The sequence below is a fragment of the Euwallacea similis genome, chromosome 26 (genome assembly GCF_039881205.1).
Source record: "Euwallacea similis isolate ESF13 chromosome 26, ESF131.1, whole genome shotgun sequence".
NCBI classification, from domain to species: Eukaryota; Metazoa; Arthropoda; class Insecta; order Coleoptera; family Curculionidae; genus Euwallacea; species Euwallacea similis.
The window spans coordinates 573,394-595,937 of NC_089634.1; the positions used below are offsets into that span (position 1 = coordinate 573,394).

General features: G+C 40.4%; 3 protein-coding genes across 6 annotated transcripts; 2 read left to right on the forward strand and 1 right to left on the reverse strand.

Annotated features, from left to right (window-relative positions):
* Nucleotides 1-133: 133 nt before the first annotated feature.
* LOC136417106 (uncharacterized) lies at nt 134-17,099 on the forward strand. Of its 4 annotated transcripts, none has more exons than XM_066402622.1 (12): nt 134-440; nt 1,903-1,914; nt 1,964-2,091; nt 2,146-2,314; nt 2,370-2,494; nt 2,941-3,495; nt 10,262-10,537; nt 11,325-11,420; nt 14,700-14,926; nt 14,981-15,202; nt 15,797-15,920; nt 15,983-17,099. In XM_066402622.1, exons 1-12 carry the CDS (start codon nt 149-151, stop codon nt 16,091-16,093), a joined length of 2,337 nt encoding a protein of 778 aa, XP_066258719.1. In that variant the 5' UTR covers nt 134-148; the 3' UTR covers nt 16,094-17,099. The 4 variants fall into 4 exon arrangements, with proteins under 4 accessions (XP_066258719.1, XP_066258720.1, XP_066258722.1 ...); XM_066402623.1 differs by lacking the exon at nt 134-440 and adding an exon at nt 1,251-1,469; XM_066402625.1 differs by lacking the exons at nt 134-440; nt 1,903-1,914 and adding an exon at nt 1,251-1,481.
* Nucleotides 17,081-18,277, reverse strand: Sld5 (DNA replication complex GINS protein Sld5). The gene is made up of 4 exons (XM_066402652.1): nt 17,995-18,277; nt 17,732-17,928; nt 17,531-17,688; nt 17,081-17,372 (listed from the first exon to the last, which is right to left on the reverse strand). The coding sequence occupies exons 1-4, from the start codon at nt 18,049-18,051 to the stop codon at nt 17,122-17,124; spliced, it is 663 nt and encodes a 220-aa protein (XP_066258749.1). The 5' UTR covers nt 18,052-18,277; the 3' UTR covers nt 17,081-17,121.
* A 117-nt stretch (nt 18,278-18,394) lies between these two features.
* On the forward strand, nt 18,395-22,178 carry IntS4 (integrator complex subunit 4). The gene is made up of 12 exons (XM_066402621.1): nt 18,395-18,564; nt 18,624-18,820; nt 18,928-19,180; nt 19,242-19,537; nt 19,587-19,785; nt 19,857-20,490; nt 20,616-20,859; nt 20,916-21,066; nt 21,122-21,302; nt 21,355-21,578; nt 21,629-21,854; nt 21,913-22,178. The coding sequence occupies exons 1-12, from the start codon at nt 18,508-18,510 to the stop codon at nt 22,131-22,133; spliced, it is 2,883 nt and encodes a 960-aa protein (XP_066258718.1). The 5' UTR covers nt 18,395-18,507; the 3' UTR covers nt 22,134-22,178.
* Nucleotides 22,179-22,544: the final 366 nt, after the last annotated feature.

Sequence of the window (22,544 nt, forward strand, 5' to 3'; positions counted from 1 at the left end):
GCAAGCATTCCAGCAAAAAATCACCAACAAAAAGAGCAAATTTCTTGAGTACCAGCCTACCTTCGATTGTAGCTGCACGTGGGTTTCGTACCTTTTCAGTCTTTTAAGTGTTTAATATAATTTGTGTAATTTGTGTTTTATCTTTTTAATGGCTTCGAAGAAGCGTGTTTCGCCCGGCAGTAAGTCTCAGACTTCGCCAAGGAAGAATGATTCCCCAGCTCGATCAACAAGACTCACCAAAGAAGACGTGGAAAATCCCGAAGAATCGCCTTTTCGTCAACAACTCTTTAGCCAGGAACGTGTTTCCATTAGGGAACGGCCCAGTGAGATAGACGATGCAATTATGATCGAGATCGAATCCGAGGGTTCATCACCAGTAGAGGACACCGTCAGGGTTCTCAACTGCTTGGAGGATGCCTTAAGACGTATGGGCATTTGTGGTAAGTATTTGCTCATTTTCCCTTTCGATTGCTTGAATTTTATGGTGGTGTTACATACTTTTGTGTGCAGGAATGTTAGGCCTTTTGGGGCCGTTTGATATGAAAAAAACATGGAATTTTATGGCCAAGGCCTTTTCATTAATCGTCCAATTTTGATTGGGCCTTGACCTTAGGTGTTTCTATTTCTGATACATCCAAATGTAAATGGATACAGAAAAAAGTTCACGTTTCTTCGTCTACAGTTTTGCAAATAAACAGTAAATGAGATATACGTAAGTACGATTTCACCAATCTCAAATATAGATAGGAATGAACATTTCCAATGTTCGAACGATGCCAGTACCTCATAGAGGGGCGAGATTGGGCGGCGGACTTTCCTGGCCGGCGGTTTTTCGGGGGGGCGATTAAAAATTTTGCTCAGGAAGCTGGAGTTGCTAAGGCCGGCCCTGATCGGTGTACGCACCTAATGCAAACCGCTAAGGGCATACTTCTACTTGCAAACCCTTTTCGTTAGTGCTTAAAGTGACCACGTTTTATGAATTTACACTAATTGTCGCTAAATTTGTAAAGTTCCGTTTAATTAAAAATGAACCGAAATCTCAGCCATGCTTCGTTATGTACGAAATCTTAGTAAACATCGGTGCTTGGTACGTTTATCCCAAACCCTTGACCTCGATTAATAAAAGTTTTAATATAAGTAGTATATGTATCATGATCGGATTAACCCGTCCAATCAGGTGAAGTGCCTACGTCTAAATGATCTAATGAGCCTTAATTAAGAGCCTGTTGTTTTAAGCAATGTCTAAATCATCGATGCAGTCTCTTGTTGGTCGTGGTTGAACGTGCGCCAGTGATTTTTCTCGCGATTAGCGGTTTTACTGCTTGTTCAGTGTTTAAGACATTAATGAGTGGAATACAAGACAATGCCTAAGAAGTTCGGGACCGGGAAATGGAGCCAAGCTCTGAAAGCCACATTTTTCGCCTTGCTGCCCGGAAACCGTTCTCAGTTTACTGGTAGAAGTAACAGAGGTGTGTATGCACGTTAAAACCCCACACAGTTGCAAACACTCGCAGTTATTTACATATGTAATTTAACGGTATAACAGAGTAAAAATTATCCGGTAATAAAGCGTGCTTCAAGAATATATGTCACAGTTTATTTGATTTTGTTCAGCGGCCTTCGTCGGCTTATTTCCATATTATCCGTTGGGTTTCATTAGGTGCTTTAATGCAGGTGATGATTAACTTCCACTTTGCAAGTTGTTTGGTGAGGCAGGTAGAAAAACGCTGGATTGGTCAAGCGATAAATTTATCACAGAGCAGTAGTCAAATAGAGGCTGCGGTAATTGCTGCAACCTTTGATTTGATAGCATTTCGATAGGTGATGCACATCCGCAATCTCTATAATGTTTATACCAAATGCTCTTCAGTATGCATTAATTAAGCAAATTTCTTCTTTCAGGTCGCGGCTTAAGTAAGTATAATTAGATATTAGGTAGTTCCATGTTTACGTAAATGAATAGTAAACCGGTGCTCGCGCAAGCCCAAAGCGTGTTCAATCTGCACACCACAACGGACGCCGAGCGATTATGGTATGCTAGACGAAGAAGAAGAGGTCACTATAGAACTCAGCGAAAGAATCAGAGATTCGGTAACACAACGAATGCACTCCAAAGCGACTCTTTACAGTCCTATTTCCCCGCAGATGGTAATCAAGTTTTTGTTACACTCGCATGAAATGGACTCATTCCAGCAGCTGTTGGTCACAAAGGACATGGACTGTCGCACCGTCATCAGGGCCATCGGCGTTCCTGTCAAGCATTTAAATTCCTCTACCTTCTCAATATCTGAACATTGGGTCGAATTTGGTGCAGGTCTGAGGGCGTTCACTTAGTGACACTGAAAACATTCATCTAATGCTTATTCTAGAGCGCATTATTGAAGAAAACGAATTAATACTTGAGGCACATCACCGCAACATGAAGTCTGGCCATCACTTCACTTTCGCCTATATAAGAAATATAGACAAGTATCCAACTTTATCACGGAAATCAGTGAGTAGAAGAATGAAGAAAATTTTTTGCACATTTCTTTTGAAGTATCTTGAGACAAAGTTGCGCAAATGAGATCGTTCATAATCCCCTGTTTATAATAATCTAATGGGCACAAATCTGGTGTATGTGTCGGCCAACGTATATCTTTCAAGCGGATGAGGCAAATGTTATACATCGATCGCCACAGGTAGGTCCTTCAAAAGTCATTGGAATTTTTCAAATTTTACAACGGCATATCCTTGACCTCCAAATTGCACAACTTTGTCCCAATTTAACCGGCCCCATATCTGTTATGTTTACTGTGATCCTCATGATTGAGCTCCAGGCACTCGTACCACTATCATCCAAAAAACACGTGTTTGTTATTATTTTTTTTATGTAGATACTACTACCAAATTTTATAATAACACATTTTGCACGTTGTGATAAAATTGTTTTCTTTGCAGCAATATTTCATAGACCCCCCAGGAGCCCATGACGATGTCGCACGATTGGCTCCCAATGTTGATCCAAATTTTATCCTAATCGACGACCCTTATTTCACGCAACACTGTCCCACCAGTACCAGGTTGGTGCTTCCGGGACTTCGTGACCCACCAGAAAAAGAAACTGACTCTGCTGAAGAAGAAGAAAAAGCCTTTTTCCCATACGCTGTTCCAGTGCCTTCCACATCTCGAGACGTGGAAGTGAGTAGTCCAGAATCTGATGATAGACCTCCGTCGAGGTTCTACATAGACCGAACCCCGGAATCGAGTGAGGAGGGCAGCGAGGAGGAGGTCGATGATGACATGGTGAATCCCACTTACTGTGGAACAGTGTTTGTGAAGCAGGGCGACCAGGAGCTGACCCTGAGTGAAGTCCGGAAGCTGCCCGGTGAGAGATTACTTGCCAAATGGAGCGAAAAGTATATGCTCTTGAGAAACAGGAAGCTGTACTTTGTCGACACTCACGAAAATATGGTTCTGTGTTATATCATGAAGCATGACGAGTTTACAGGGCTGGTAAGTTATACTTGCAGTAAAATGGGAAAAAGGAAGTTGGGCGCGAAATTGGGGCGTGTTTGCGACGGCGATAAATCGGGCAGTTTGGAGTCGGTTCAAGAAACGCGGCGGGTTGGAAATATGGTCGATTAGGGCGACTTCAAGGGAGATTTATCTCTTTCAATCTGGGCTGCAAATAGACCAGCACTGACCAACGCCAACGCGCTAATAGAAGAGAAAGGTCAGCGCGAAATGCGCATTATATATTAATCATAACAATATATAATCTATTATTAGGAACTTCAGTTGATGTATGTAGTCTATTTTAGATTAATATTCATGAAGGAGGCTGAGAAAATGACAGATTTATTGCATATTTACATTAGTCGATTAGGACATATTTGACATTTGCACAATCTACTAAATGAATATTGTATATCCGCTATATTGCGGCGCCACTTTCCTTATTAATTCCCTAGGTTAATGTTTGGTTTACTTTCGCCATCTTATTACAATTTAAGTATCACTTTTTTACACGTACATTCACCATTTCTTCACAATGTTAAACCATAATTTAGACAAATCTTAATGATGAATCTATTTACGTCATGCCTCACAATTTACATTTCAAGTTTTGTTTACTCGCACTTTCACCATTTCGTCATATTTTTAACGTCGCACATTCACAATTGTAAACTATAATTTAGATAAATCTCAACGAGGGATTTATTTAACGCTCCTTGCCGTCACATCGCAGTTTACGTAAGAAATTTTTGTTTTCTTGTATGCAATCGACGTTTCGTTATACTTTGTACGCCGTACGTTTAGCATTTCTTCATAGCTTTAAGATACCATGTAGATAAGCCTCAATCAGACATTTGTTCGTCTGCGGCTTCGCCATATCATCATAATTTCCGCGTAAATTCTTGTCTACTCATATGCATTCACCATTTTGTCATTTTTTGTAAGTTCATCAGATCATCATAGCTTCACGCGGCAGTTTACATAAATCGCAACGGAGAATAGATTTATATCGCGCTTTTGCCGTTTCATGACACTTTATGTATCATTTTTCTTTAGTTGCTGATTCACCGTTCCAGCATATTTTTAACTTAGTGCATTCAGAGTTTCTTCACAGTTTTAAACCGTCATTTCGTCAAATCTCAACGAGGGATTTAGTTACTACTTGGCGCTTTCACCATCACATCACAGTTTCCCCATCATATTTTGGGCACCATACATTCGCCATTTTTTGATGGTTTCGAACTATAATTTCGGTAAATCTGGAGGAGGAATCTGGTTACTTCGTCCTGTCGCCGTCTAATCACAGTTTACGCACCAATTTGTTTCTTTTCTTCCCACAGTCCACCATTTGCATACCTTCACACTCACCATTCTTCATAGTTTGCATTTTTTGATTTCGGAGAGATCTAACGAATCCCTTTTTATCGCATCAAATTTCCTTCAAAGTTTGAGATCCTCCACTTCCTTCTGAATATTAAGATAAAGGGGAAACTCGCGGATACAACTGGTTCCGTAACGGGTTCGAGCAGATGGTCCTCTAATTTACAAGCAAATGTTCTTCTATGATTTCACTGGCACGTCTCCAATAACGTGAAGACGCCCAAAATTTCCCAACCGAAAATCATGTTAATTTGTTAGAAAAGCCCAACAGTACTTGGCTCGCAATCAAGTACTTTCCATCTCGTCTTGATTGATGCTGTGGCTTTGGGCCAGCTGACGTTCACATGTGGTCCTCATGCAGCACGATGTAATCCAGGTGCCTTGAGCGAGTTACGAGTATCGTTGATGAGAAGTGACTAAAGAGAGATTTCACTTGAATTTGTATTGAAATCGTTGAAACAACCATTTTTGCTTATATTTAATCTAAACCTCCAACGCCGTTGGCACGCAATTACAAGTACCGTAATAAATAATAAAGCGGTCATTTGGTTAAATTGCAAGCTTACTGCACCTTTTTTTATCGTGCATCTACGAGCTGCAACAATGTATCTTTTTCAGTGTAACAATGTAATTCGCTTTCTCAACACGACTTACGACCAGTCGTGCGAATCTGTCCCGAAATGTGCGATGGAAACTCAAGCTTCATAAAAGATAATTCGATTTTTTTTTTTTAGAGGGAAATGAAGCTCAGGATCCGCGACTGGCGTTTTCGATATTGCCGCGAATATTTTTGGCGATTTAAAGAGGAACCAGGCCCAGTTTCGGCATTTAAATTATATGAATATTTATCGTCACTATGGATGTGTTTCATGTAAATTGAGGAGCATTCATGATGTATGTGACACACAGGATTGCCTAGCCCAACCGATCATATCGCTATCAATCATGCACACAATTAAACATTAATAATGCATGCAAGGCGATATCGATTATCTAGGGAATAAATTGCTGCGTGGTATTAAAGAATTTTTTTAGTTTGTGCGCAGTATGTTCAATATTCCTGCAATAAGCCTTCTTGGCCTCCACAGAGTTTATCTAATAAATATTTGAGGAATTAAAGCCGTGGCTCTGACAGCTGTCGCAGCTGAGAATCAGCAAATAATACCCGCAAGGACCTGAATCGCCCCATTCAGTTCGCCTAGCAACAAACCGACGGTTTAGTTAGTGTATTCGGACAGGTCAGGACAGTGGACAAGCGCGTGAGTGAGCCTTATTTTGCCACAATACGTGAAGTAGTGCAAAAATTCAGACCTGGCCTGTGTAGGCCAGCACCCTAAAGGGGAACAAAAGGCATCGATGAAAACACCCACTTTAAGTTAAGACCCGAGTTTAAAAATTGCGGGTAATTTGCGTTACAGCAAGCCGGACGTCAAGGTTGACTGTTTAGTTACACCTCATTTTCGAGGAAAAAAGCTGTTACGTAACGATTGCATCTATAACTTTCGTCTGACCTTTGCACGCCCCTGTGCCTCGGACGGTCCAAAAATGCCGTCCTCTTTTTTTCTACACTTTTTCGGCTAGTCGAATATTATGCACAGATGAAGTACTCGAAGCATCTAAACTCGTTCCTTCAACCCAGACAAAGTAACTGTGCTGTCCGGTCAGGGCAAAGTCACACATTATTCGCAACTCATAATTAAGACCGCACAAAGAAACAACTTCAAAGCTCGCGCCCAGGAAAAAATCAAGCAGATCATAGTCTGGCGATCCTGACGGCCAAGGCATATTTAGACTGATTACTGATGTTATAGCAGGTTGTACCGCGACTTCGCGTATGGTAGCAGATTAGTAATGACACCCGAAGTCGACTTGAAGGAGTCTCTTGGGCATTAATCAGGGTTGTTTTAAAATGTATTAATAAAGTTTTATTGCGTAAGCGGTTTTTGGGAAACGGAAAAAACTCGGCAATTTTATGATGTGAATTCCCCAAATCACTAATTGCTGGTCGGTGGACGGCAACGCTGCAACTTTTTTTATGTGTTTTATGCCTTCTGCGGGGGCAGTCAGATGCAAACGACTTCAAATCTCTGCCTACCGAAAGACATGCCTTATTGTCAAATTTTGAAATTACTCCTAGAGGACCCCTCCTTTAGAATGGACTGCGTAATTAATTATTGAAAGTGATCTGGGTGGTGTGATGAATTTATTACGGAGAGTGTTATGGGAAGTGTTAGTTTTTAGTTTCGGCCTCAAATTCTATGCTCATGTAGCAGTAAATTTAAATGTTTTATGATTCGTGAAACAAAATTACGTGTGAATTTTCGGTTGAAATCCCAGGTATTCTAATCGTTGTGACACATCATCACTCCCCCGTAAGCCATTTACAAAACGCTCGCTTTGTTTGAGCCTCAAGGCTGTGGTAAGTTACGCAAAAATCTTGACGTTCTTTGGGAAATTCATGACGTTGGTGAAATTCCCAGATCTGTTCCGATCGGTGAGTTCCTGATGAGACGATGACGTCATTGATTATGATGTGGGTCCTGACTTGAGAAAGTGAAGCGCCATTTGGAACAGTTCCCAAGCAAGTTTTAAATGGCGATGAATTATGCACGAGTGCATTCTTGACAGCCGCGCTAATATGCATAAAAATGTACACTCAATATCACTTTTAGGTAATTGCCATTGCCTTGGTTGATACTTAATTGAGAAAATATCGACTAATTTGAGTAGTTACTGTAAGCATGGAGAAATTTATCGGGACACACGCCGTTAGCTAGACGGTTAGGTAATGGTCAGAAGTGAGTTATGTGGCGCAGTTTTCCCACCGCAAATTTCCGGGAAACCCACCGACGAAAAATAGGAAAAAGGCGGCTGATTTCCCGGGAGGCCCATTTCTTATCATTGATTTTCAGTTTATGGCCTTCGCTAGATAAGAATAATGGTCACGGGATAATCGGATACGTGAAACTTTGCATATTTTATCGTGTCTTAAAATATCCCTTCGAAACGGAACGGAGCAAATTCCGGAACGCGTAGTCAGTTACTTCGGGGTGGAGGGCTGAGATTTCAAACTAAGACCGTTTGTCAAAATTCGAGTGCCTTTTCTAGAAGAGATAATTTGCTGAAGTAGCGACTTTTAATCGTGGGGCCCCAAGAAAGAAGGCTAATTCGCCGGAATTAGTGGCAGAAGACAACAAGGTCGTAAATTTAAAATTAAAGCAACTTTCCGAACGTCTCGACGCGAACTTTCTGCTCTTCGAAAAGAACTTTAAATTAACTTACACGCTCCTCCCGCGTCCGGCCCCCAGGACATGTCTACGTAATTAAACTTGGAAAAGCGATGATATCTACGACAGTCTCATAAATCAGGACAATAATTAATCTTGGCGTATAAACAGTAAACCGAGCGATTATTAGTTAATTGACTTCGAGAGATTAGCAGTTCGAAAACGAAAGAGGAAAATGAGGGGAGCTTGGGGAAATGGTCGGATTCCCCAGTTTTGTCCTCTCCTGCCCCGCGAAGAGCGATGTGTGCGCTTGTAGCTCTAGGCGTGTTTGCGCCAGAAGAGGAACATGTGTAGGCAGCAGGGTTTAAAGGTTTAATTGTCTGTGCCGAAAATACCCCCCTGTTCCCCCATTTTAAAACGCCCCAAATAAACGAAGTAACCAGGAAAAAACGAAAAGCAGAAACAGAAAACCATTCCACTGAATGGCTTTTAGCCATGGCAAGCAAACATTGCTCGGTTTTCAGGTTTTGCGGGTCGATATGAACCAAATGTGGAAAAACTATTATTCCGACGAAAGTCGAATTATACAAAAAGCTGTTAACGGTAAATGGGGGGCAATTGAGCCGGTATAAATAAGTGCCTTTCCAGACTGTAAAAGGGACTTTTCCTGTGGCTCTAGCAATAGGCCTATGATAATTGCTTAGCGCTGTTGCTTCCTTTCCAAAATTGGGCTAAATAATTTTCCGATCCAGCGGTGAATGCTTTTGATGGCGTTTTCCCAGGAACCGCTTTTATTAGATCACTTTGATCCGTGGAACTTCAAATAGAATTTCGTTTATTATTATTTTCGATACGTGCAGAAGAATACGGGGACTTCGTTTAATGGCTCCGCTTTCTGAAAATAACATTCGGATAATCGGTCGTGTATATAAGGCGACTCGAGGCAAACTAATAAATTCGTAACCGGGTCAGTTGGTGGCATTTTATGTACCCTGTATTTTATAATGACATTTAACGGGCCTTTCTTTGCAGCTGAGTGTCCCACAAAATGTGTTTTCCAGCCAGAATTAACAACGATGTTTTCGGAGATCGTTCGAAAATTAATTTCCAAGCTCGAAAACATGGCAAATTGACTAACAGTAGCAGATTTGAGCTCTTTGCTATTACGGTGGTTTGTCAAATATCTCTTCTTGCTAGTGGGTCCTGGGTGGATGCGTCTCCGGGTCATCTGTTATCCAAGAGCTGGTGTCTTGAGCGGGATGGCATCCTCCTGGTCATCACCCATCAGCCAGAGTCTGATCGGCCAGATGTTCCGCGGCTCTTCAGAACATCTTGCCTGCATCGCCTCTTTTAATGTTCATCATTGGTCTGTCAGACGTCCCCGTTTTGATCCGTAGCCCTTTTTTGGTTTCCGCTTCGTCCTTGATTCTAATTTTCCTCTTCCAGTGGAAGAGAAGATTGCCTAAACGATCGTCTACTTAGAGTACCATTTCTCCGGCACTATCCTCCTGGAGACACCTAACTAGCATCCTCCCATTGCAGGATCTTGCCAGTATCGCCGTGTCATCAGTACTAAATGCCAGGTGCAAGTCTCCTATCTTAAGTGGGTGGATAGTACTGCTCCCCAAGCCATTCCCACTTCCGTTCTCCTACAGGGTGAGCAATGCTTATCCAGCTTGATCCTGAAGGTCCTGCTGTTGATGAAGGACTCGGCGGGCTTGACCAGCGAGATTTCCCCTTCTATAGGATGCTAAAATTGGATTTTCTCATCATCTCTCAATGTTCTAGTGAGATTGTCAGTATTCCCGAAAATGATTTAACAACCTCAAACTTTCGAAGTCTTGCGACCTTTGCGGCGTTTCCTAAAATTTCTCGACCGGAACCTCAAAGTAACGCCTCACTGAGCATCCCTCATAAAATATTAACCTTTGAAAGACATTTTCTAACACTGAATAATTGAGAACACGTCTGCCCGTCGTTCGCCATACGAAATTCCCCTAGTCAAACATGGCGTGCACTTAATGAAAATGGTGTCCGATTCAAAGCCGTAATTTTAATAAACGACCGAGCCCGAGGTGCCCCGGGACCCGCAGTAGAAATTATATACCCTCGTCTGCATGGTGCATCCCTTTATTAAATAGACCTAATAATTTCAGTTGAAAGAGAACAAGACGAATGACATCAAAATTCTGGAGCTGATCGGTCCAGTATCCGACTTCATTGTTTACAACAGCTCCCCCAAAATACGATTTCACTACAACGCACCCCATATAGGCGGGCTATATCTGCGACACGTCAATGGACAGTACAAGAACATGATGAAGATGGCATTCTGTCCCATAATTAAACCTGAATCGAAATTTGTGCAGGACGAGCTTATGCCCGGACGCAGAGGGAGGGAAATGTGGATTACCGCCCTGAGCATGGCCAAGGTAAGATTTTGAAGTCATGACAGCGTCAATAAACTCGGATTTACTGCCCGACTCGACCAGTTATCATAATTTCCATCAGAGTTTTATGCAATTTCAACGCGAGTTGAACAATGGAAGTTCAGGGTCGGATGCAGAAGATTTACAAAAAAAGCTTATGATAAGACTTATGGAATTCTCTCTTTCAGCGGTCGTCTGCAGAAGAGTTTTTGTGAGCGATAAAATTTCAACACATCTCCTGTACTCTTGAGATTAGCTCATTTCAACCGTTCTTCTAAACTTGAGTACATATAAAGCTCCTTTGTGGAAGTTTTTGAACGCCCCTGAACAACATTCGACACCGATGGAAATTCATAAATTCCGGTCTTTAACGGCCCGACTTTATGAGCAATCGTAAAAATTTGACGTCCGTCGAGTCGGGTAACTTTCGCAGAAACCAAATAATCCGTCCCCAGAAACCAAAAAGAGTTTCTGTATGTTTAACCCTATTCCGACTTCTCCCCATTGTCGAAATGTCTTTAAAGCAATCTGGTTTTCGAAGCATGCCAGAATGATCCATATGCAAGAATTTTATGGCTTTGTAGCAATGGCGAATTGGAAGACCCGTACCAATCAGTTTCCAGCAGCCACATTGCCGCACATTTTAAATTTTTAACCGAATTTGCTATAACAGTGTAAAGTTCATGTGTACAAAGGCCGTAAGCTCCAAACATTGAAGTCGTTAAAATACGGCATTGATTTCAACAATTTAGGTCCAGGGACGGACTTTTCATTCGACATTCTTTTGCAGCACGGCCACTATGTCAAGCAAGCCTATGCGATGCATTTGGCGGATGTAGCCGATTTCAGGGCAGTGGATAGGGCTCATGAAAACCTTGATCTTCAGGTGAGTTAGCAATGTAATACTGAGGCAACGATTGTTTCGTACCCCGCTGTTAGCCTTGACGACACGTGTTTGACCCTGGATGCACCCTAAGCGCTCCACCCAATGCAGTTACATATTTAAACCTCCTTCGTTGTTATCCCCATCCCCGTGTCAGTCAACTTGCAGCTAAATTAAATTGGTGCGGTATTCCCAACGAATATTTTTTGGGTCGTTACTATCTAAGCCTATAAATCTGAATCTGGCGAGAACTGCTTCCGTCCGCGGTCATCGAGACCAAAAAAACTAAGAGGTTCATTCGTCAGACGGTGTGTCATTACGTGATCGAAAAATCTAGATGTCCGGAACAAAAAAATGTTGAATAATAGAGGAGGCGCGTTCAGCTTCGTGTAACGGACGTATATAGCTCAGCGAAGGGTTTATTGAAAAGGCATAATTTAGCTCCATTTTATGGCTTTGCCATCATTTTGAGAAATACTTTCATGTCTGAAATTTGACGGGATTTTTAATGCAACCCGACAACACTGGAACACGGCACACAGTTTGCCTGGCAGCTGTGTGACGTCACGTTAATAGAATTACCTCATAGCTGTTGAAACAAAAGAATGATGCCGTGTTGCCATTTCCGGGCCGATTGCCGTCTTAAGGATTTTTAAAAGTTGAAATTTTTATACAGATTTAGGACATTTTTTTTTTGAGCATCAAAACGGGATTTTTTGAAAAAACAGATATGCACTTTTGACCCATATTTTAATAGAGAAAAATTTAATTTCCTAAAAGTCAAGCAACGGGACATTGTATGTGTGCCAGCAAATTATGGCGATCTGAAGTAGGTGCCTACGTAATCCTAATTAAATAAATGACATGAAAACTGCATTTGAAGAGCTCGGGAATGGTTTCTCGGCTCTCAACATTAATAATTTAAATGGTATGCAAATTGTGGATATCAATAATTAGCCTCCCGTAATTTACAGTGTAATTGCACGTACGATAAATCATTATCAATTCATGTGAAATTTCCTGATGCAATCTTTTGTTTACATTTTAGTACTTTTGTGGCCAAAGTCAGTGGCGTTTGTACAACATTTTTTACATTTAAGTGTTTTAAGTTAATGCCACGATTCCGGCCACAGCCAGTAAAGTACCTACAAATATTGGCCAACGTCCGAATGATGACAATTGATTTGAGTTTAATGATTAGAAGTCACGCCACTGGTAAGTAATAATTAAACTATGATATAAAACGAGGTGGCGCAATGTCATTAAATTTAATGGCGACGTAGGCATTGGGAATGCAATATTTTACCCATATTTAATGTGTACGAGTCGTGAACAATGGACTTTTCTGGGCAACATTACGCGTGTTTGGCAAGCTGACGATTTTTGCCTTAGTCAATCAGAATCACCTTGGTCCTGACTCATAATAATGACTCGATTATTTCCACATCGCATTATTTAGCGTTATCAAACGGGTATAAAAAGCTCTTTAATGCGAGATGCGGTTAGCCCAGATTAACTTTGACGTAAACAAACAGTTTTTTCCATGAGCTAATGTAAACTTTCCAGACAAATGTAAACGATGCAGACTGCAATTTGTACGAGTTTGTTTACAGTGTTTAGAGGCATTAGCGCCATTGCCAAAATGGATTTGTGTGGTTGCAGTGATGAAGGTTCTAGTATCAGTTAGGATCTCTTTTTCTGGCATGACAACAGCATTGCTGTTTAGACAGAAGCGTTATTCAAATCGAGATAAAAACTGATTCGATTTTTGCTCTGCTCCCATAGTTGGACAATGTCAGGGCCGGGCTGAGTGCTTCGTGTCCAATTGCGTAATTGCACTGACCTCGAGTAAAACTGATTGTTCCATCGAAAAAAAAAATTAACAGCTGGTTGAGAAAGTTGAAGTTTTCTTGAGAACTATTCGTGTCCATAATTAATAGTAATTATTATTATTATTATTGGGTTACGCAGCGTTGTCGGATATATTACTGCCGAACGAATTTTCTTGCTGTCAGTAATATATCCGCGTGATTACTGTTTCGTAAGATGACAAACTGCGTCAATTGCCTAAAGGATCTTATCCAAAAGCATGTTCCGTGCGTAATAATATACATTAACCTGTCGTCTTATTTGAGGCCGAACTTTGCCCCGTAATTTTTGGCACAAGTTCGCGAAATATTATTTAATAGTCATTAATAATATTTATTTTATTAAATTTGGGATTTCTCCCGAGTCGCGATGTTGACTAGTTTGTTGTAACGGAAAAATCGCGATTCGGAGCCGAGCTTTCCGGTGCCGGAACGCCGTGACGCTCGCGTTCTGGATCGTCCGGAAACTTTCGGCCTTAAGACCTAAAAAAGAGGCGAAGCCGCGTGAATTGCGGGGCGCAGTTTTTCCAAAAAAAAACAAACAAAAAACGGACACGAGCGAAAGGCCGAAGGTGTAGAACTTCGTCATGTCGCTTCTCTCCGGCCCCAAGATTGTTAGAGGAATATTCTAATTCAATCGAGCTGGATGACATCAAAAGCGGGTTTTCTTAAGGCGACAGAACGTTCGTTAACTGAGGCAACGTCGTCGAGTACGCAAAGCGCAGAAACGTTTTCATTTGCCGGATCGCGTTAATGTGGATCGCCGGTCGCGAAATCAGTTGGCAACCGACTTGGAGGTGGTTCGCAGTTCCTGCTGCACAGCGCCTGCCCGTGCCGCGCGATCGAAAGTCCGCAGGTCTTTGTTACACCGATGTAGGTGCGAAAATGGCCAGAGCGCTCCACATCGCTCCCCAATCATCAGCCCCCCCCTGTCCAGTGTAGATTTCTGTATTATGCCAGATGCGGGACGAGGTGAAAAATGGGATGTTTTAAAGCGATAGCGAGCAAATTGAAAAAGGACGTTAACAGAACAATGGGGAATGTGCCCCCCTTCAAAAAGTGCAAAGAAAAAATTCAGTTTGAGGGGATGGGGGAGAAACAATCCTCGAGCGATTCCAGCATCTCCGACTGGTCCGATGTAAGTATCAGGCGAAGCCGGGAATACCTGAGGAGGACCATCGTAGTATGCCCCCCCTTGTTTCTTTTTCAATTCTTGGTGGGTGGAAGCGAGCATCCACCTAATTATCTTCAAGCACACTCTGAGGTGTTCTAGTTATCTCACCGACAAGCGTTTTAATCCCTCGTTAATGTGCCCGCTAACACTTTTCCGGTGTTGACCGTGGGGGGACCCTCAATGAACTATCTTCTACCACCTCATTCGGAATGTTTCTGAACTTTTTCTTGTTTGTTTCAGGGCGTCTATCTGCCCATGAATTTCAGTAAAGGTCATGGTGAGATTCTCTTAGACGAACAGTTCGAAGCTTCGCATACCCCTAGCAAGTCGTCTGAACGCTTCCCACGATACGAGCTATGCCCTCCAAATGCTTTGAACCACGGCAAACATCTGACTCAAAAGTATTACCATAAGAAAATTACGCGGGCAGAGGCGGAAACGCTGATTAGAGCTATTGGTAGTGACGGGTAAGTTTTCCCTTGATAATCACGAATTACACGTCAGTGTTCAATAAATTCTAGAACGTGGTTACTCCGAGATAGCTCCACCAGAAACAATCCGATCATATCCTATTTAAGCAGAAATCGAATATACCACAGATACATTTCGGCCACGACCTATATCGACAGCATTACAGAGACCAAAGTGTATGTCGCTACCTTGGATTACATATTGGCTTTCTACGACGTCCACAGTTTGTTAGACTTCTATCGCATCAACAACACTGGGGCATTGAGGTGCCTGTAAGTAAAAATAAATTTTCTTAATGTTTGAGAGTATTATAGCTCCTAGAAATTGGGTACCGCAATAACTCATTACAACAGAAACTCCAATTATTCCAGTAGCGTTCGGGGTGTTCGGCACCTCATTGAATAATGGCCTTCCTTATCACTTCCCTGAATATTCCGGAGATCGGCTCTGGTCCAGTGAGAACGACCGCTGCCGCCTTTTTATCAAGAAATTCGGCGTCCATTGATCCATTTGTGGTTAAGCGTGGTAAAAAATGCGCGTGTAGAAAAAGCGCTAAAAAGTGCCGCAATAATGTGAAATAATGCGTATAACGTGCTTTTGGGTATCACGTAAAGTGTCGAAGTAGAATTACAGCAGCACTAAGAAAAAGTAAAATAAAACAATTATTGATGACCTACTTGGTAAAGTCCTGACAACTTTACCAAAAACATAACATCCATGGAAACGTGGAAATATAGCCACAGTATTGGTCAGTTTTGTGATTTTGCATGGAAACGATCTCTAAGCTAATAAAACTCCATTCCACACCAAATTCTTGTTTATATTAATTATTTATACGAATAAAAACGCTGAAAATATTATTTCAGGTTACGCCAAAGCGTTAAAAACTTGGATCAGCCAGATGATAGTCCGGTGAAAAGTGTCATCCCATCAAACTTCAGAGTGCTAGACGACGAGGAAAGAAGATTCCTTCAGAGCAAGGAGGCTGAGGTAAATACTGGAATATAACCATTACATTTATTAGTGTCTAATATATGCACTATCAAAAACAGGAGAGATTTGACAAACGGACGACTCAGCGCGTCTTCACGAGATCCTCGCAGAAACCTCAAAGGGAATCGACGATGATGCCTGCTCCGCCATCAGATGATGCTTCTCCCTAGATTTGAGCACGGAACGACTCTGTGAATTAATAAAAGTGAATTTTTTTTAACACAACATTTTCACACCGTATGGCGATTAATTATGAAATAATTAGTCGTGTGCGGTGTGCTTCATTCAGTATTAATGTTTCGATATACAGGGTGTGCTGCGTTTTAACCTATTGACAGGGCTCCAGCTTATCAAATTATCTAGTCGGGGATAACTTATTGTGGACAAAATGCCAGGGTGAGCCTCAAAACTATGAATCATTCTCTGTTAAACGAGGCTGTGTTTTGCTTTTAGTCATTATGTATTGTAACGATTACCCTGGTAAATTGATAAATTCTAAATAAAAATAAAACACCAGGCAATCGACGAAATGGAAGCAATATACTTAAAACCAAAAAGGGGGAACGGCTCCCTTCTATCTTTGATGTTGTAGGATGTGATATATTAGTTTTAAGCATTTGAAGCTGGCCGCATGTATAATAGTATGTCTTATCTAGTACAAAAAAGCCAGTAAAGTGATAATTATAGCTAGATATTATGGAATAGAAAATGTGTTGTTATAGTCAAACTATTCTGCAACTGATGAATGAATGAATGATAAACTGTAGAATCAACATATAATTATTTCAAAAATCAATTTTCCAGATGTTTTGCATGATGTACCATGGTGAGAATTAACTACATAACAAACTATATACGCACACTGAACTATTTCCTTGAATTTAATTAGGTTTATAATATAGCTTTTGTAAGTATTAACTTATTTTTGGACTAGATCCTACATTTGTAGGTACTAATAACAGTTCGGTGCACGTTTGGAATACGGTAATGACTCAACTTGTTATTGTTATTCCAAATAAACACCGAATGATTTTCATAGTCAGGATTTTATAATATACTGCAACCTAGTGTTAAGGAATTAATCGATTATTTCTCTCTCACAAATATCTTTGCTATTATTTGTTTTTGTATTGACAAGTTTATTGAAACAATTTAATAAAAAAATTCACATTTTTATATTCCTTTACTGACCAAAACTTTAAATAAGATGTACATCTCCGTCTTTAACCAATTTTGCAACGCTATTATAACTTATCAAAACTTGGGAGCCACTAGTTAAATCGATTAAATCGTTATTTTCGCCATTGCCATCATCGATTGCGACGCCTTCAATATCTCTTTTTGACTTCAAGAACACCATGCTGTGTATATTTGGAGAGACTTCTGGAGTTTCTGTATCCATTACATTGGGACAAAAGCTCATTACGGACTCCAAGTGATCTTTCATACCTTTAAAATATATATTTAATTATCAAATGTGTATATTTATATATTAAATAATAATCACAATTGATATTATTTATATTTTTATGTGTTATTTTTTAAAATCATATATTAATTACTTTTACTACTACATTACCATAAGAAAACTAGAGAAAACAGCTTACTTTGCTCATGTTCCTGGGCAAATTCCAGCTCATTCTGACTCAAATACATATCTTCACCTTTATCGGCCCTGTACCGTTCCTGCTGCAAGGTATGTGTGCAAAAGGTTTCAATTTTCTCCAACCGCAATCGTAAATAACTTGTTACTAAAAACCTCAATCTAAGCCAGCCTTTGCATTGCTGTCCAACTATGCTATTTATACCTGTCTACTTCCATTTGGTGAATGGCTTTCTTGAAGTCTGTGCTCTGAAGCTGCTGCAGTCGCTCTTCCATGTAGCTGATCTGCCCAAGAAGCAGATCAATGATTTCAGACTTATGTGGGAGGATTTCTGGAGCGAATTTCTCGTTGAGCCAGGCCTCTTCTGTGAGCTGAATCACCTGCTCCAGGGAGAGATCATCCTAGAAAAGGAAAAAAAGGAATGGGAATGAAATATGACTGCTGAGGGTTTGTTTAATTATATTTGCCTCATCTTCCTCTTCGAAGGTAAAATTTTCACTGTTCAGGTCCATTTTATGGACCATAAAGTGAGTACTTCAGCAAAGATTTCTTTCAAATCTAAAGAGGTTCATTTATAGATCATGTTGTGTTTAGGATTTTAATTCAAAATAAGTTTTGGTTTTTAATACGGCAGTTGAATCAACTGTCATTATCAGCTGATTTTGGCATCTGGAGGTCACATAGAGCTACTCGTTTGGATTGACAAGTTGTAAATAAATTTTAGTGGTGAATAACAACAGCCAGAAAACAAACTAAATAAAAAAAAAATAAGAATATAAAAATAATTTTAATGAAATTAAAAGATATTTAATCGGTTAGTCAAATGTGCTTGACCTCCAAGCTCTTATTGACCACTTGATATTGACAAACAAAAGACACACTGAAGTGTCCGTTCTAACCTCTATTTTTAAACTTTATTAAATTCTATAGTTTATTATTAAGCAAATAAAATCAATATTTTTAAAGTTATTTAAAGCGACATGGCGGCCTTACTAAAGAAAAGGGCTTTAGCGGAGTTTACACAAACAGTTACACAGGTACGTACACTTCGAATTTAAATACTTAAACTCTACGTCTATAGTGTTTTGCAAATTAGGAACCAACACAGGTACCCATTAAAAGACTAAAACTAGTAAAGAAACCTGTGCCAGGCATTTTCAGTTCTCTCGCTTCGATCATAGAAAGTCTGGAAGAGTGCACAAACAGCAATGAAGTCATATGGCTGCTCGTAAGTATCTCGGGCAAGATCGAAGTTGACCCTGCAGATATAACTGAAATTGTAAGGAAATTAAGGTAAGGTGTAATATTAGGGTTTTGCTGATACCAAGGTGTGATCGAACTGCTTCTCTTAGTCACCTGTAATGTTACAAATAGTATATTTTAACAACTGTATTATTTAGTGACCATTTCAAAAATGAAGCTGAGTCAGTGGCAAGGGTAAAAATCCTTATGATTATTGGGGAAATTGGTGAAGAGTATCCATCTGAATGTCTTAGTATCATTGATGAAATCATCATGTTAATAAAAAATGACCACTCTCATAAAGTGCTAGCTCAAGGCATGAAGATCATATTGAAATTAGGCCAGTTAATTAATGAGAGTGTCACTGAATTCCATCAGAAGTTAGTTGATGTGGCGAAAAACTATTTAAAGGTAGGTAAACTAGAAATCTTTGAAAATTAAGTGAAGTTCTTCTATCCCCACCTTCATTTAGGACACAAATCATGCAGTCAAATGTAGATGTTTGGACATAATAGGTACCCACACCCCGTTATGCTTAGGAGCAGAGGCAGACAAAGTATTCCACTTAATAAGTTCTTATTTTAATAATGGCGATGCCCGAGTCCGAAGCCAGGCATTCAGTACTGTAATTTTACTTTATGAAAGGGGATTCAAAGTGAACCCTAATATTTATGTTTACGTGTCGTGTGCTCTCAGAGATGATTATGAAATTGTGCGAAGTGTTGCATTGAAGCTTATATGGATTCTGGGCAATGCTTATCCAGAGAAGTAATGGATTGGTTTTCGGATGTATTTCAAACTGAAATTAAATTTTTAGTGAAATTTTAGTTCCGGGGAGTATACATGAAATAAGGCTAATTGACGATGCATTTGGGAAAATATGCAATGGCGTTACAGATTTGTCAATGCAAGTGCGAACATTAGCCGCCAAGTTGCTAGGCGGTATGAAGCAGGTCAGCCCCAAATTTTTGACTCAAACTCTCGACAAGAAATTGATGTCAAACATGAGGAGAAAGGTAAGATAATTTATGGATTATCTGTGTTTGCTCTCAGTGTAAGAATAGGTAAAGTTTATAAATTATTTCAGAGAACTGCTCATGAATTAGCGTGGGAAAATGTGACGAGCGGTGAATGGGCAAGTGGCAAAAAATGGGCGGACGACGCCCCTAAAGAGCTTTTAAACGCGGACAGCATTAGTTTAATGAGCAGTGGAGCGTGCGGGGCCTTCGTCCACGGTCTTGAAGACGAGTTCCTCGAAGTACGGTCTGCCGCCGTGGAATCTCTGTGCCAGTTGTCTATCAGCAATCCCAACTTCGCTAATATGGCGTTAGATTTCATGGTTGACATGTTCAACGACGAAATCGAAGACGTTCGTTTAAAGGCGATAGACAGTTTGGGGCTTATTTCAGAGCACATTGTTCTTCGAGATGATCAATTGGAAACCATTTTGGGAGCCCTGGAAGATTTCTCTCAAGACGTACGAGAAGGACTACACAGGATGTTGGCTTCTTGCAAAATGTCAACAACAGCGGGTTTGAAGATGTGCGTTGATAAATTGCTGGACAATTTGAAGAAATACCCTCAAGACAAGAGGTCAACCTGCAGGTGTCTGCAAAGCGTCGGCGGCAAACATCCCGAGTTGGTAGTGCCACTGGTTCCTCATTTTTTGGCCATACATCCGTTTTGCGATATGGCAGAGCCTGACGTGGAGAATCCTCATTGTATCCTTTCGTCACTGAAAGTGATATAAAATTTTGGAAACATTTAAATGTTTCATATATTTAGTCTCAGAGGACTTAATTGATCTAGAAATTCCCACCTTCAACTCCTTAACAGAAAATAAAAGATATTTGTCACTTAATCTTAATTCTGAACGCCGCCAAATATTCATCGACGATCACTCCGTTGTTAGAACCTCACACTCTACGACATTACTCCTATTTGAGGGACACAATGCCTCAGTTTGTGCCAGTTCTCAATTTAACTGATCCCAATTCTAACGTTGTTTCTAGGCCGTTATCGGTACCTGAAAGCTTGACCTTCCTTAACAACGTAATTTCCAATTTGGATACGGCTGAAAGTATGGCGAGGTAGGAAATGGGTAGGTTGAGTGTTCAGTTGTAATATTTAATTCAACTATTTTTAGGACGCACAACATGGCATTGTTTCAAACCGCAAAAGAGCAATTAAACCGTCTCAGTGAAATGGACCCCACGGTTTCGGGAACAGCTCAATTCACATCTCTTTACATAGGAGCTCAACTACAAATATTGCAGATTCTTGACAAAGGCTACTGGGTTAGTTTTGAACCAGAGTCAAGAACGTTCATCTTCAATTTCTGAAAAATTTCAGGTTAATCCTGCCACTTTAGCCACTCAACAACAAAATACCCTCAAAACCAATATTCATATTTTGTTAGAGCATTGCTTGAAACTGCAGTTTTTCTTTGTAGGTCTCAGCCCTCGTGAGCAGTGCGCTGTAAAGCAGTTTCGACTCAGAGCTTTAGCTCTCAACTTAGTTTATATTGTCAAAGGTTAATTCTTATTCTGGTTATGTTTAACAGCCTGAAACAAAGGCAGTTTCAGGGAGCAATTCCTCAGCTTTAGCTCCTTGCCACCATTTTCTAACGGCGGTTGAAGACATGCAAAAGGATTTGCAACAAGGTGGAATCCAACCTGATGGATTTACCTCAATGGTTTTTAGAGATTTAGCTCAACTTGAAGAGCCTAAGCCAGGAACTGTTGCCAGGATCTTAATCCCTATTTTACTGGAGTCGAAAGTTGGGAGCATTCCACGACCTAATGTCAATGTTAGTGGTAATTTTGTAATTTAAAAAATACTGTTTAAATGAAATTTCAGATAAGAATGAGTTCAGCGACAATTATCGATCCGTCCGGACAGGGAGACACATCATTGAAGTTCACTGCAGGACTGATAATGTCAGTTCCTTTTGAAGCTGAACTAAACCATCTTCTGGATCCTGAACGGATAAGGCTGAAAATCAAGTATCCAGATCAACGAACGCAAATTGTTTTGCCCAGACCGCAGCACCTAAGACCTTTGTATTACGACACGTCTAACAAAGGTATTTTCTTGTACCCTTTGTGGGTAGTAAGAACCTACAGATAGTATGTTAATTTCAGAGTCACACATAGGCCATAACATACGACTTTTAAGTTCGGTGTTGGTGTCTCACCAAGTGTGGTCTGAGGCATGCAATGTGGAAGTCAATGTGGCTATTTGCGTGCCAGAAGCAGATATCGGCAAAAAGAAGTGCAGTTTAGACGTCAATCCCACATTGCTTGACCTTTGCGCCCCAGTGAAAGTCAGTATCGCTCCCAAACCTATTAAAAAGACTTTGTAAATTGTGTAGATTTATTTTATAACGTGAATATACGATTTTAAGTAATTCCCAGGTTTGTTGTCTCATTATTAAGTGATTTTTATACGTTTATTATACCAATGTCTGAGAGAGGATTTACCCAAGTTTGGTAGGTATCCTCGATAAATCGCATTTTCTAGTCAGACTCCAGACTAGGTGAGAATGGTTCCAAGATAAATTACTTCGTAAAATAACTCTCCCATCTTTGGATAGTTTAATTTAATCGAATAAAGAGTTTAACGTTCATAATCCACATATTTATCGCATAAATCGCAAAAACGCGGGCGAAAAAATCCTCAATCAGCTGATTTTGAGTATGACACTTGTAGCGTCTGCTTCGATTCAAATTCGACCAATCAACTCAGGGAATTGACCTACGTCATGTACCCATCT

Coding starts and splice junctions, on each gene's coding strand:
- Sld5 (XM_066402652.1), bottom strand. CDS start 18,051: ATGGTCCATAAAATGGACCTGAACAGTGAAAATTTTACCTTCGAAGAG. Junction 17,689..17,731: donor CACCAAATGGAAGTAGACAG/GTATAAATAGCA, acceptor AGGCTGGCTTAG/ATTGAGGTTTTTAGTAACAA. Junction 17,373..17,530: donor TGCCCAGGAACATGAGCAAA/GTAAGCTGTTTT, acceptor TATATTTTAAAG/GTATGAAAGATCACTTGGAG.
- LOC136417106 (XM_066402622.1), top strand. CDS start 149: ATGGCTTCGAAGAAGCGTGTTTCGCCCGGCAGTAAGTCTCAGACTTCG. Junction 2,315..2,369: donor TTGGGTCGAATTTGGTGCAG/GTCTGAGGGCGT, acceptor TGCTTATTCTAG/AGCGCATTATTGAAGAAAAC. Junction 10,538..11,324: donor CCGCCCTGAGCATGGCCAAG/GTAAGATTTTGA, acceptor ATTCTTTTGCAG/CACGGCCACTATGTCAAGCA.
- IntS4 (XM_066402621.1), top strand. CDS start 18,508: ATGGCGGCCTTACTAAAGAAAAGGGCTTTAGCGGAGTTTACACAAACA. Junction 21,303..21,354: donor CTTAGTTTATATTGTCAAAG/GTTAATTCTTAT, acceptor AGGCAGTTTCAG/GGAGCAATTCCTCAGCTTTA. Junction 21,579..21,628: donor TTCCACGACCTAATGTCAAT/GTTAGTGGTAAT, acceptor ATGAAATTTCAG/ATAAGAATGAGTTCAGCGAC.